Here is a 14,300-nt window from a genome sequence, read left to right as displayed (position 1 = left end):
TATAAGGTTGAAAACTTCAGTGTTTAGTTATTCTTTATATATAAATCATACATTTTTGCACGACTGTAAAAATGAGCGTAGTACTGTTGTACAGTAGTAGGTCTAGTAACTTTCCGTCTATTCATAAGTGGTCCTGTAGGAGTCGCCTGGCTCCATTATACTCACTGACCAATAAAATCACAGAGATCGAGCAAGCTCTCCCTAGTAGAAAAGCCCAAGCTAGATTGCAGCACACGCGACCTTGGCGCAACCCAGTACCCAGTTTGTCAAAAACTGACTAAAAGGGTCATTATCCTACCCAGTCAACATCACATTGTGCAACATCATGCGTCCCAAGCGTACACTGGCAATCTCAGAGACATCATTCTCCACTGTCGCACCAGAATGAGTTTGAAGGCATTATTTTAAGGTAAAAGACCTGCACTGTGTTGCTTTAAAGAACTAGTGCACCCTGTTTTTGTATTTGCGAACATTACATAAAACCTTAACAAAGCCAGAATGAGGCTGTTTCTTTGTGCTGTATACTTTCTTCAAAGCAGTTTTGTATGATCTAGTAGGAAAAGCCATGTTTGACAAACCTCTGATGATGCGCTCCCCAGTTTTCTGTGCTCTCAGGTCGTTAGTGAGTGCTCTTGCAGAGGGTCATTGAAAGCCAGGACATTCCTCTCCTGCATCTTTTCCTACGAATTTTTGTTGTTTTTTTCTTTCCACTGTCCAGTGCGAGCAAGCTGTGAAGGAAGTTGATGGACAGGTACAGAGAAAGGTATGTGAGGAACAAATAGCAGGACCAAAGAATCAGCATGATGTCAAAATCTTCATGAAATAGCGCTATGTATGAACTAAAACAAAACTGAACAAAAATAAAGTCTTATAGAATATTTAAAATAAAAATAAAGTAAATAAAACATCAAGAAAACTAAAAGCAGATCACAATGGCTGGCATCCTAAATCTCATTTCATTCTTGTGTTCCCTCAGCTTTTTTAAGCTGCTTGCACCAAAAATGTTTTAATCATGGGCCTCGTTCATTTTTGTGACACTGGATAGTGGAAGTTGGAATTTGTCATTTCATGATTTTGTAAAAAAGGTCGATCAGCAAATCGTTCAGTGAATTCCGTGAAAAGTTGGGGGTTATATAATCATCATGTCTGCTACAGTACATTGTATACAATCTTGGACCCCCTCCAGACAACATATGTCAATCTACAAGTAATAACTAGCCTATAATTCTATATCTTCTCAATGTGTGTGTGTGTGTGTTTGTGTGTGCGTGCACACGTGCAGGTGTGTTTGTGTGTGCGTGTGTGTAAAAGCTTGCCTCTTGTGGGATTATTTAAAAACAACTCAAAAGATCTTTTTTTCTTTAATTGTTTCAGGGCTGTCCACATCGTCCTGCCTACAGATGACCCTCACAGGAACACACTGTCAGAACCATGTTGATTTTACAATGCCACAGCAGGGTGGAATGATATGAGGAGTGCATGTTTTTGAAGATTTTGTCTTTGAATGTTTTGGCTGAGCCAGGAGCAAAATAAAGTGGTCTGATGAAAAGTAAAGTTGATAACAGAGAGGGAGTGCTCTTGTTACCTTGAATATCTGCTCTTTGTGATTGTTGATAACTATCATACTAACTACCCGATAAGTCGGCTCTGCTCTTCAACAATTGGGGCCCTAATTTAAATAATGGGCAATGTGCAAAGACACTCAATGAGCAAAGGGTCTCGCGCACACGCTATTGTGTGACGTGTGGGAGCGTTGAGTTAGTTGACACACAGCTGCTTGTGCTTAGAATCGTAATCGTGGTATTAAAGTAACAAATAGATTTGGGCTTGTTATTACATTGGCTTTGGTGATACTTTGCACTTTACCCATCTTTACTAGTCTGCAAAGAAGGGCAAAGTTGTGGTATCCCTTATTCTAAGTAACCACACCAACGACCCTTCTTCTTATGATGAAAGATTTTAGTGTTTGGGGGAAAAGCATTGTATTTTCCCATATGTTGCTACCCGCTGTTGACCTCCAGGCCTACTGAAGGCTTTGGGCTGAGGTACCCATGGTAGGCTACCCATCGATACTGAAAATGTTGAAAAGCTATTCAGGGTTATTGCCAGGTATTGTAGGCGATTTGTGCTTGTAGTTGTAAATTCTACACTTGTACATGAACTTTTAACAATGAACTTTTAATGTAAAAATGGCAAATCTGCCTATCTTATGGTGTGACAAGTTTGACCAGCAGGTGTCCGCATCGAGCTATGATTAGAAAATCTTGGTGGACCTTGGTTATTTCAATACAATAGTGGTGGTATTGAAAGTATACTACATAGTTATGCTTATTATAAGGTTGAAAACTTCAGTGTTTAGTTATTCTTTATATATAAATCATACATTTTTGCACGACTATAAAAATGAGCGTAGTACTGTTGTACAGTAGTAGGTCTAGTAACTTTCCGTCTATTCATAAGTGGTCCTGTAGGAGTCGCCTGGCTCCATTATACTCACTGACCAATAGAATCACAGAGATCGAGCGAGCTCTCCCTAGTAGAAAAGCCCAAGCTAGATTGCAGCACACGCGACCTTGGCGCAACTTGAGGCTACTTGAGAAGACTTACGAAAGAGCAACTGCCAAAATGAGTGACAACGAAAAGGAATTCGTCGGTCGGGTACGTGTGCTTAAAAAACTGATTTAAAAGTAATATAACGCCGTTAATGTATTTCCCCCACGATCTTACATCTATGTCAAAAACACAGTTGACGTTATTCATTCGCGACGGAGAAGCTAACGATTTATGCTAGTTAAAATGGCTAACATTAGCGTGGTTGTAATGTTAACATAATCTGTGATCAACGACTGTTCACAGGCCATAGAGTTATGTGTCGAAATGAAGCTGAAATATTGCCGTTTGGAAATTAATGATGGGTTGTGTTGGTTACCTGAGATTTACTGCGTCGGATTGTATTGGTTTTTGTCCGAGTAATTGCAAAAAAAGTAAATGTTCGTCGCAGAGCAAAATACTTACGCTTGTCGCGAAATATGGCTCTCCTATTGTTGGCTAGCCATGACTAGCCAAAGGAAGCTAACGTTTCTTCGTTTCGCGTGCCATCATCCCCGTCGGCCTCGCATAGATTTGCTAGGTCGTATACACTCACATTTGTATTACAACGTCGAATGTCACTTTGGAGGCAAGAAAAACTCCGAAATTTAGATATTTTGGCCATTTGTTTTGTTAATAGTTTGTATGAACGTGACGACAAAACTCCCTAGTCGACGACGCTTAACGTTACCGCCAATTGAATAATTCCCAACGTCCTGGATAAGCAGTATCCCCGTGCAAGAAGAGTCTAATGTTAACATTAAAAGTGGGAGAAAATGATGTCATTCTATCGTTTCGTACTGGATTTTTCTCTGTCCTGCTAGTCTAATCGTTATCTAGGCTACGTTACATTATATCCTTCCAGTTGGCTAAGTAAGCTGAGCTGGTAACGTTAAAGCTAACACAGGCCAGCCTGTCGCGCACACATGTCAGTAAATCAATTGTGGTGTGACATTTTTCCTTCTGATTTTTGTGTACATATCGCGTTTTATGTTGCAATTTGTTTAACCTTACATTGCTCCCCAGTGGCCAACTCTACATGCACGGAAGCAATAGGACAACAGCAAAACATCTGATACATGGGCTTAAGGAATACTAGTTCACTAAGGCGTCAGCAATGCTTAACAACTCTGTTAAATGCAGTGCATTTGCATTATTGGCTGAATGTCTGTAGTTTATTTGGGGTCTTATGGTTGCAATAATGTCTGTAGTAAAAACATTCTTTATCCTTTTCTTTTTGTTAAGGTTAAAGTTGGAAGAAGACAAATGTGGAAGAAGTCAAATATGAAGTTTTTAATCAGAATAATTTGAAGCTCGAGTGTGTGAAGCTGAATTTTCAGAATGCATGCTTGTTATGAGGTGGAAAGAAGCTCCTGTGTAGACTATGGGCAGTGTGAGAAATTGGGGAAGAGGATTGAAGTCAGAAATTTGAAGAAAGAAGAAAAGATGTATTTGAAGTAATGAAGTTAAGATCAGAAGTAATCTGGGATATGATCACAGTGCTAAGTAATTATTAGTATGTTTATCCAATGCGTGCATGCAAATTGTTTTACACACAAATGCTAAGGGTAACTATAGTCCCATAAAATTGATAAATAAAATTAAAACGTTAGCATTAATTACACCGTGGCTTTTAATTCTGCACACAACACATCTATTTGACTAGTGTTAGTCTCATGGAACACCTGTTAAGTGTAACAATGTTTTTAAATTCTATTTTGAGAACACACACTCAGCAAATGCCAACGGATATAACTTGACTAAATAGTTGCAAAAAACTATGATAAAGCTGATTTACCCATCATGGGTTGTGCATGTGTTCCTGTGGCTAATTTCATGTCGGTGTGGTTAATCCAGGAGTCCCGCTCAGCGTCTAGGAGTGTTAGCCCCAGGCGCTCTGGCAAGTCTGCCAGCCGCTCGCCAGCACACTCCCCTGCCCACTCCAAGGAGGACTCCCGCCACTCCCGCTCTAAATCCCGCTCTCGCTCCAGGTCGAGGTCCAGGTGAGTTAACGCAACTCAAATGGAAATGAACGTTAAGAATTGTTCTGTTGTCTTGAAAGTGTTCACTGAACCACTTAGTTGGATTTATGATGGTAGGTTAAGGCTAATGGATTCTTCATGAAGGAAATGAAGTTTGTGCTTCCAGATTTCAAAAGGGACCTACCTGCATATTGATACCATACCTTGATACAATACCTTGGTTATGTTTTTACCATTATCTAGCCTGTACTTGCACTGCTTCAGCTATGAGGTGTCTAGTGCATGGGTACAGTCATTTTTATACACCAGCCCAGATTGACTAAGCTTCAATTTGATTACTGAAAATCCAGAGGCTGATTTAGCGATTGTTGGTTCACTCTGTCGTCATGGTGGTTCTGTAGGTCAGTGTTGGTTCACTCTTACGTTTTGGATAATTCCATGATGTGTTTTTGTTGTTGTTGGGCAGATTAGAATTGCTCATGGTTATTTTAAATGTGTTGCATGCTGTAGCTGTGATGAGTAGAATAGTCATTGCTAACTTGTTAAACAAATATGTGCAGCATGCTAATGATGCTAAGCGAATTTAATAGTAATTTATCTAGTCGTCTTCTATGCTTCCTTGCCTTCACGATTGGGAATGTTTTATTTGAGCTGTGTCCATTAGGGGGTTTACTTCTATACTGTGTGGTAAAGTTGATCACATGGTCTACAATGAAAACAGTGAGAGGTATGAAATTAAGAAAAAGAAATAGGTAGGACACTTGTAAAAGAAATAAAAAGGACACTTGTAGGAAAACAAAGAAAAATTAATAACAGTAATGAAAACATGGCGTGCCCTTATACATTTAACTTTTTAAACTGTATTTGATAGTCACAGCAATTTATTTATTGGCAATTGTAGCTTGCGTGGCTTAAGGCTGCGCAATGGAACATAGCCTGTTGCAGGCTACTTTCAAATAGGCTGGACAGGCAAAGGGAAATGGATTATATATATATATATATATATATATATATATAAATAAACAAAAACATGGCCTAATGCCATGTTTCATTCAACCTTTTAAACTGTGTTGGATAGTCCACAGAAATCTACTTATTGGCAAGTGGTTGGCTATGCAACAAGACACTACCTTGAAAAAATGGGCTGGACACCAGGGGCCTGTACTACGAAGCAGGGTTACTGGCTTATCTGGGTAACTTCGAGAGTAACTTGATCACGTGTGGCGTAAGCTTCCCGATTAACCCGTATTACGAAAGGTGGCTAGGTTTTAACCGAGGTATGCTGCCATGGCAATTTACGGCTGTATCTCAAACCTGCTCCAAGCAGGTTATGTTCTTGGTTAACCCGAGGTTTCTGTTAACCACACCCTTTATAAGTAGGCTACCACCCCTCCACTAACAATTCGAGACAATGTCGGTGTAAAGTATTGAGGAGTGTTGGCTGGTGTGGATTGGTGCTACCAGAATGATGTGTCGATTAAAACACGGGAATCCAGTTTTCCAGTTAACTCTTATTTATTTTCCAGCTTTGGTTTCTTTGAGTGTTATTGTTGGTGTCTACAAGCAAACAACCAACAAGGCAATCTCAGTATCATAACTTCAAAATCATAAAGGAAATACATTAATATGCAAATAGCAATGACTAAACACAGAAATAATTAAGCAAAGTGAATACCACATTAGATAAACTAAATAAATCTTCATTGCTCCTATGAGCTTGAATGTGCCTGGTTAGAACAAAGACAATGCCAAGAGTATATGGCATGCACACTAAAGCTCTAAACGAAGTACACAAAATAACATTCAAGGAACTTGATATACTTAACAAATACTACATTTAACTAACAATTAAAGGGAAAAGTAAACTTACAAATTCACAAACGCAACAACCCACTCGAGCTGGATGAGTGTATCGCCACTGCAAACTGAGAGCCATCTACCACTGTAGGCTACTGAGAGAGGTTAATTACCTAATTTAGTGCAGGTGGAATGCAAGGGGCCGTGTCTCAATTTGGCAGGGGGGAAAGTACTGGGATTTCTAACAGTCGGCGTAACTGGATGATCCATATGACATTGGAGCACAAATCTCAAGGTGTTCTCTTCGCAGGGCGAGGGGTTTTAGAGACCGCCATATACAGTATAGATATATATATATTCTCTATGAAGATAAAGATTGTCAGCCGAACGTCAGAATTTGTTATCTTTGTCAGATGATCTAGACAGAAGTCTCTAATGTCACCCGTCATAGCAATGCCCTTACGTGGACATTCATGTTTTCCATATAATCGGTGATGCTGAACATCTGAGCAAGAATACTGTATGTCCGAAAATAAATCGGACATAGGCCTAGCCTAGCCTACGGTATGCTGAACTTCTGAGCAAGAATAGCTTAAAATAAATCGGACATAGCCTACAGTAGGCCTAATAAATTAAAATCACCATTTTAACAAACTTGTTGAATTAAATACTGTACCCTGCACATAAAGGCTACACATTTCCACAGCACCAGAATCCGACCGAATGCCTCCCTCAACCCCTTCCATAATCGGCCTTCCACTATTATTTGCGATGGCCAACTCCTCTGCTACTGTAAAACACTCTGGTGCCTTACAATAGTGTTCAGAGACACCATTTTCTTGTTAGCTGTAAAACAGAGGCCAAGTGAAGGCTATAAGCATACTAGGCCTACATGTTTTCATAATTAAGAAATATTAATGCAAGTTATAACTATATAAACCTACTATTCTGAATAATGTTTTTGTGTTTTCATTTTCAGCTGCTGCCATGTACATTTGGCAATGGTGTTGCATCTGAAATGTTCACAGGATTAGGCATACACTAAGTCAGTCAATGGGGGCTACTTAAACATTCAATTATCCTATTACTGTAATCTATATGCCCACTTCTGAATTGTGTTGCATCTGTAGGCATTTCTATGAACTCAAAATAGGCAATTTAATTATTTCAACTCATTTCAGACTAGTGTTGCACGGTGTATCGATACTAAAAAGGTATCACAATGCCTTCACGCAAAAAACGATGCGATTTCCGACGTTTTTAGAATCGATACTTCATTAAAATTAAAGTTCTGTGTCTGCGTGAACTGCTGCTCTCACTGCTCCTTGCACGATCTAGGCAAGTGGGCATGTCAAGCAGGCAGCTCTGAGTGAGTGAGTGCTTTAGCCAACGCCAACATACAGTAGTTCTTTGCCGACAGTCCTCGGCCTTGTGGATAAAACAAAAGGTGAAGTGAAATCTGCAACTATTTCGGATACATCACGAATAGTGAAGGCAAGCCATCAGGTATACAGAGGCCCGTTTGTGAAATATGTTTCAAAGTCATTTAAAAGCAGTAGGCTACGCATGGAACTTGGCTAAACACCTCGCAGACATATCCCAACATTTTTGTTTAAAGAACGACAGGTTAACGAATATGCTATAGAAAACACGACTACATGGTTAGTGGCAAGTTCTTCTCTTCTGTTTTAGTCTAGCCTAAGTGAAACGAGTAGGCTATGGTTCTCTGGGATAAAGCGAACCTTCCTTCATCAATGAATTTTGACGAGACATAACGAGCTGTAATCATAGGGTGCTAACGTGATGAAAGCACAATGTTCCCCCAGAATAACATTACCATAACTTGTAAACAATCTATATCATGTTCGGTCAGTACTACTGGTAATATTTGTCATGGCATGTAGACTGCAAATTATTCAATAAGTATTGTCCAGATGTAGGATAGGCTACCCGAAATGCGCTAATTAAAGCCCACAGCATCAAAGAGTGTTGAGTCCTAATACTAATAATAGCGGGTTATTGTTACGTGGTAGCAAATCATGTTATCAAAGAAATAGACGTAGGCTAATGTAGGAATGCACACAGACATATTGCAACAGGTAATGGTGTAGGCCTATCTGACGAAGACCTGAGTGGTTGGAACGTCGCACTTGTACACTGGGCGCAAAGAAGACTATCCTCACATTTTTCCCTTTGCAACAGTCAAAGAAATCCCATGAACACGGGAAGGCCTAGGGAAGCCTACTGTATACTGTACATCAGATGGCCTAAAGATTAGCCCCCTCTGCATAGCATTGAGTGATTTGCATGCAGTAATTTCCACACTGACCTTGATCTAGCCTAGTTTGGCTATTTAAAGCTACTTTATTGGCAAAACACAACACGATGTAAATTAACTATAACAAAAAATAAAGGACTTAATCACACAAAGTAGGCCTACTATTTTACTGACTATAAAAATAATTATGTAGGGAGTTTAGAACCCAGAATTGACCTGCACACTACAAAAGTGCACCGAATTCAACACAAATTACTAAATACACTTGGAGGAGGTATGAGTCCTTTCTTTTCCAGATATCTTAGGATTTCGCCGTAGTATCGTTTCAGTATCGAGCATCGTGATATTTATGGCAGGTATCGTATCGAAGTCATAATTTTGGTATCGTGACAACACTATTTCAGACATTCCTCAAGCTATTAATCCTCTGTAACACATATTTGAAGAACATGTGGAAATAAAACTTTACTTTTATGCATTTAGGCTACCTGATCTGCAATACGTTGCTAACAGCCTTGCCTTGCTTTGTTCACTGCCGACGTATTTGATTTTTGTCGTAGAGTGGGTTTTAATCCCTCATAACTTGTCATAATAATTGCTCAACAAATCAACTTCACAATCAGCGTCGTAGTACCGATTAACACCACTTAAGATAACCAGGTTTTGTCAACCCCGGTTTAACAAAGTAACCCTGGGTTACATCTGGGTAGGTTAAGCTCCCTTCGTAGTACAGGTCCCTGTAGGCTAACAAAATAAAATCATGACCATTAAACAACTGTGATTTCCTAAAGTTACAGGTTGGTTAGTCTATATGTTCTTATTTAGAAAAATTAACATATCTACATGTTTTGGGGGTGAGGCGTGTACGCAATCACAATTGGGTTACTGTCATTTTGGCAGCTGAAAATACCCGCTCAGATGGGACTGAGGTCGGGAGTACACATAGCGCCGTTATGGCAATTTAGCAAGCTTCGAATCTTGTTGCGTTGATTTTCCACCACCCGAGATTTGTGCTGTTTTAAAAATGTTAGTTTCGAATTCAGTCGACTAATTTCTTAATGACAAATAATCGATCATCGATTATTCATTAACAACCCTAATTCCTGATATCACTATAAGATGAGAATAGGGAAAACCCGAATGGGGAATGGTGCTGTGGCATTAAATGGCAATTTTAACATTTGTAGAAATTTCGAATGTAAGTGAAAGCTTGGTGAGTTAGAATGTTGTGAATTTTGATTGTATCAGATCATCAGTTTGCGGTTGTCATAGTATGTTTATCCCTCTTCTCTGCCTTGTCTTAGGTCTCGTTCTCACCGGAGCTCCCGCCGGTACTACAGCAGGTCTCGTTCTGGCTCTCGCTCTCGCCGCCGCCGCTCACGCTCGGGGAGCCGCGAGTATGGCCGACGCCGCAGTCACAGCCGCTCGCCCATGTCCAACCGCCGGCGCCACATCGGGAACCGGGTAAGGGATCCCCAAAACCCCCATTCACCAATGCACCTCCGGGTAAGACCTCCACACACACCCCGTTCACCAATGCACCTCATGGCTCATCCACCTGTAGCACAGTGTTAGAAGTATGACTGAAAAGATTCCCTGATAATGGGTTGAATTCCATTGAAGAGAAAATGCAAATGCACATGTAGCTCAGTGTTGCCCTGAAAATAAGCCCTGATAATGGGCTGGAATGGTTTTTCTCTCCATGGAAGAGAAAACAGAAATACACACAAGTATTCCTTCACTAGTACAGGAAGCACAGGGAATGTCTACAGCATTAGTGTTATTGTATGGATAATTGTTGCACTGTGAAAAGCTTGTGATTTTCTCTGATGATGAAGAGCTCAGTTCATTCACATTCATCTTTGTCTCCCACGTTGTGGTCTCTCAGGCCAACCCTGACCCAAACAACTGCCTTGGCGTGTTCGGTCTGAGTCTGTACACCACGGAGAGGGACCTGCGGGAGGTGTTCTCCAAGTACGGCCCGCTGGCTGATGTCAGCATTGTCTACGACCAGCAGTCGCGCCGCTCCAGGGGATTCGCCTTCGTCTACTTTGAGAACAATGAGGATTCCAGAGAGGTAATCGCTTTGGTAATGAGACTTTACTGTGGATTTATAGAACTTGGGCTTGTTTGTTTGCTTTGGTGTGACTGCTTTCTGTGATCAAACATGTGGTGTAGGGACTAATGCACTTATCATCAGTCAATCACAATCTTGTGAGATGTTGTTGGGGTGGGAGTGAACTTGCAGCTAGTTACTGAATTGAAAATGTATTTATTATATTAATAGATACAGCATATAGTAAGAGCTTTTTCTTTTAAATCAAAGAAGTTCCTTGACTGGCTGTGCTATTTTTCTAAATATTGACTTGTTATTATTCAGGCAAAGGAGCGTGCCAATGGAATGGAGTTAGATGGTCGCAGGATCAGGGTTGACTACTCAATCACAAAAAGACCTCACACCCCCACCCCTGGGATCTACATGGGAAGGCCCACATAGTGAGTTTTGATTGTTCATAATGTTACCCTAGTCGCATTGACATGGACACATTTTTTTTCCTCAATCAGATTAAAAATGAATCTAATCAAAGATTTCAACCAAACTGTTTACATGAACGCTAAATAAACCGATTGCTGTTTAAACTGCATTTACATGGAACAAGCATTTAATTATTTAGAAGCTCCAAGTCCTATTGGCCCCATGTGTTTACGCCACTGTGCATTATGTTTGGGACACCTGCGCAGAAAGAAGAAATATACTCAGAGTTCTTGTTTACATGGGTGAATTTTTCAATTCATCAGATAATCAGAACGGAGTGCACCTCTCGATCCGATTGGAAATTTAGTCGCATCGGGCAAATACGATTGATTGAGGTGTTTACATGAGGCATTTATGTTCCGATTGAGCCATTATTCCGTTTCTAATCAGATTAAACTTATTCATGTAAATGGGGGTAGTGTTATTTCTATTAACTATTTTGTCAATCTGTACTGTAATGTCTTGATAAATGCATAGCTGGACTTTGCATGGAAAAAGCATTGAATTAATCCCCTGTTCCATCCTGCAGTGGTGCCCCCAGCATGTCGTCGTCTTCTCGTTCTTCGCGATCTTCACGCGAGTATGACCGTATGACATCGGGGCAATTTAACGGGTAACAACGAGAACGAGGATATGATCGCTAATTAATTTATAGAGAATACTACAGATCTTATAGGTAAGATGAAAGCATGATAATATTGATTTACTTATGTTTTGTCTCATCTCATGGTGTGAACATCCCAGTCCATATTGCTCTGGAAAATAATTTATCAAAGATATAGAATTGTATGTTATATCAATGCTTAAATCCTGTGGTTCTTCTTTTCCCCTTTTAATTTAAAGTAGACGGAAGTCCCCATCTCCTTATTACGGCCGAGGGGCTTACAGATCCCGCTCTCGCTCGCGTTCTTACTCTCCCCGTAAGTATAACGAAACTATTAACCACTTAAGTGCTTTATCTCAATATACTTTCATCACAAATTAGCATCTTTTAGTTGGCTTAAGTATGACTAATATTTTTACCCCTTCTGTCCACCACAGGTCATTACTGAAAGAAAGGATAATGTGGTGATCGTTACTTTACCCAGAAAGGATCAGTGGTGGTCTGTGACTTTTGGTGTTAGGTTTCATTCTTTAACTTTATGCTATCGTTTTATGTATCCGAGTATGCGCATGTAGTTCCGGTCGTGACATCAGAAGTGAATTGCTGATTTTTTTTGCACTCGATGTCTCATGGAACTGGTTTCCCTTTGTAATGTAAGGCTTCTGTGAAGGTGTAGAGAGCACACAACCTACAGCTCTCCCGTTTGTAATGTGTATATATTTCATGTAGCCTGTATTCACAAAATAAACTGCGTCTTTACACGTTTTACCCAAGTTTATTGTCCTTTTGTCTCTGGTTTCAGGGTGTAGAAAGATCACATTTCTCATACAGTGTGATTACATGGAAACTTCATTATTCAAGTGTAGCCATTGACAAGTGTGCATACAGATTAATAACATGAAGCTGAATTTCTTTTTTTTCCGTCTTCCCCACAATTAACACATTTGATACTTGCAGTACATGCTGGTACACATGAACTAAAATGAAGGTCATGCATGCATGCTTTCTGAGAGTAAACTGATTATATGCAGAATTTGGTGCTCATTGGATGTAGGGAAGGAACTCGAGACATATATATTTGTGGCCAGTAGGCGGTGCTGTATTAATTCCGTCAATCTCATGGAAAGGGTACGGTGATGGGCTACCTTTTTGTAATTTCTCTAGGTTAACTTGACATTGCTATTGCTCTGAATATCTTAGGAAATCAGGGAACTGCTCATAAGTCTTCCTGATAAGCAGAACAGGAATACGAGGAAAAGGTAGCTGAATATTGTTTGACTTGTCCAGTATAGTACTATTTACAATCAACTAGTTTAAGAAGTATGCCTAATGAAGTAGAAAAGGTAATGCTGACATTTTTGTAGGCCTATAATAGGCAGCAAGAACAGCTCCTGCTAAGTGATGTAAGTATTTTAGTAATGACTGTTCTAATTGAATGCACAAGTATAGTATAGGCCTAGTGTAACTTCATTCAAATAAAATTACAACGAATTCTAACGGCTTACTGTAGGCCTATGTACACACCGCCGCCGACTTGAGCTTCCAAAGCGTCAGGAAGTCATTCATTTTCAATGGAAGCCAGCTTCTCTCAGCTGCCAGAAGCGTCAAATCCGTCGGCGTCGCGTTTTGGGCGTCTTGAGCGTCAAGCAGAAAGTTGAAAGTCAGCTTTATAGTAATGAGCTATGATGCAGTTCAGCGACCAACGACCAGCAACCAATCGAATAGACGGAAGTATTAAGATAGCATTTTACGTTCGATCATGTTCTGTCACGTCAGAGCGGCCAAAGCTTCCCTGGACTTTTTTGACAAGCGTCCTTGACAGGGCGACCAGAGCTTCTTTGGAAGCTCAAGTCGGCGGCGGTGTGTACAGTTATGTTTCTTGTATAACATCAAGTATGTTATTGCCTGTACATAGATATAAGGTTTCGTTAGGCTGCATAAACATACATTATCCTTATGCTGATTGACAATAAATTCAATCAAAAGTTAAATTCTGTTTTCAAAAATCAGGTAAATGTTAGGTAGGTCGTTACTGTTTGCAAAGCCGTGGACATAAAGGTTTATATTATGTTTTTATTATTATGTATTTACACGTCTTTTAAACATTCCACAAGATGGCCCTAAAACAGTAGAAATCCCTCCATGTAGGCTATAGATGCGTCTTTTCCATATAGGGCCTAGGCTGTGTGGGCGTGCCCTTCTCTAAGGAGATTCCCCGAGTTCCCCACTGCATTCGGCTTGTAGCCTACAGATACCCTGCGCTCGGACCTTGGATGGACATTATCCATTCGCCCTTCAATATGTCATAGCCTACATCGATTGAAGAGACTACGGGGGTGTGATTCCAAATAAGGTTGTAGTTTTTTTCAATGGTCCTGAAAACCTGGGGACTTTAGCGATATACGGCGTCTCAATCATTCTAAACTATGTTTTAGATATGTGGACCGTAAATATGAGCTGTCATCACATTACATGAAGAGTCTGATACTGAATAGGCCTTCCTTGCGTTTACGT

General features: G+C 40.1%; 2 protein-coding genes and 1 long non-coding RNA gene across 3 annotated transcripts in view; all 3 read left to right on the top strand.

Moving 5' to 3' along the window:
• Positions 1-325: 325 nt before the first annotated feature.
• On the top strand, positions 326-1,544 carry LOC125291854. Its single transcript, XR_007193076.1, has 3 exons — positions 326-409; positions 719-763; positions 1,375-1,544. It is a non-coding gene; the product is annotated as an uncharacterized LOC125291854 (long non-coding RNA).
• A 987-nt stretch (positions 1,545-2,531) lies between these two features.
• Positions 2,532-12,554, top strand: LOC125291615 (transformer-2 protein homolog beta-like). Its single transcript, XM_048238438.1, has 9 exons — positions 2,532-2,658; positions 4,447-4,592; positions 9,951-10,110; positions 10,535-10,723; positions 11,027-11,142; positions 11,712-11,795; positions 11,838-11,858; positions 12,029-12,102; positions 12,224-12,554. Exons 1-9 carry the CDS (start codon positions 2,626-2,628, stop codon positions 12,232-12,234), a joined length of 834 nt encoding a protein of 277 aa, XP_048094395.1. The 5' UTR covers positions 2,532-2,625; the 3' UTR covers positions 12,235-12,554.
• Positions 12,555-14,061: 1,507 nt separating this feature from the next.
• igf2bp2a (insulin-like growth factor 2 mRNA binding protein 2a) overlaps positions 14,062-14,300 on the top strand; it is a 54,832-nt gene continuing 54,593 nt past the window's right edge. Inside the window, exon 1 of the mRNA XM_048239209.1 lies at positions 14,062-14,139. The gene's annotated coding sequence lies outside the window, so the exon portion shown is untranslated. The remainder of the gene's footprint in view (positions 14,140-14,300) is intronic.

Source organism: Alosa alosa, chromosome 3 (assembly GCF_017589495.1).
Source record: "Alosa alosa isolate M-15738 ecotype Scorff River chromosome 3, AALO_Geno_1.1, whole genome shotgun sequence".
In the NCBI taxonomy this organism is placed as follows: Eukaryota; Metazoa; Chordata; class Actinopteri; order Clupeiformes; family Clupeidae; genus Alosa; species Alosa alosa.
The sequence above is the reverse complement of the archived record's forward strand: the minus strand, read 5'-3'. Positions and strand labels throughout refer to the sequence as shown.

Excerpts from the sequence above, each read along its gene's own strand:
- LOC125291615 (XM_048238438.1), top strand. The coding sequence starts at position 2,626 with ATGAGTGACAACGAAAAGGAATTCGTCGGTCGG. Across the intron at positions 2,659-4,446 it reads AAAAGGAATTCGTCGGTCGG|GAGTCCCGCTCAGCGTCTAG; the intron begins GTACGTGTGCTT and ends TGGTTAATCCAG. Across the intron at positions 10,111-10,534 it reads GGCGCCACATCGGGAACCGG|GCCAACCCTGACCCAAACAA; the intron begins GTAAGGGATCCC and ends GTGGTCTCTCAG.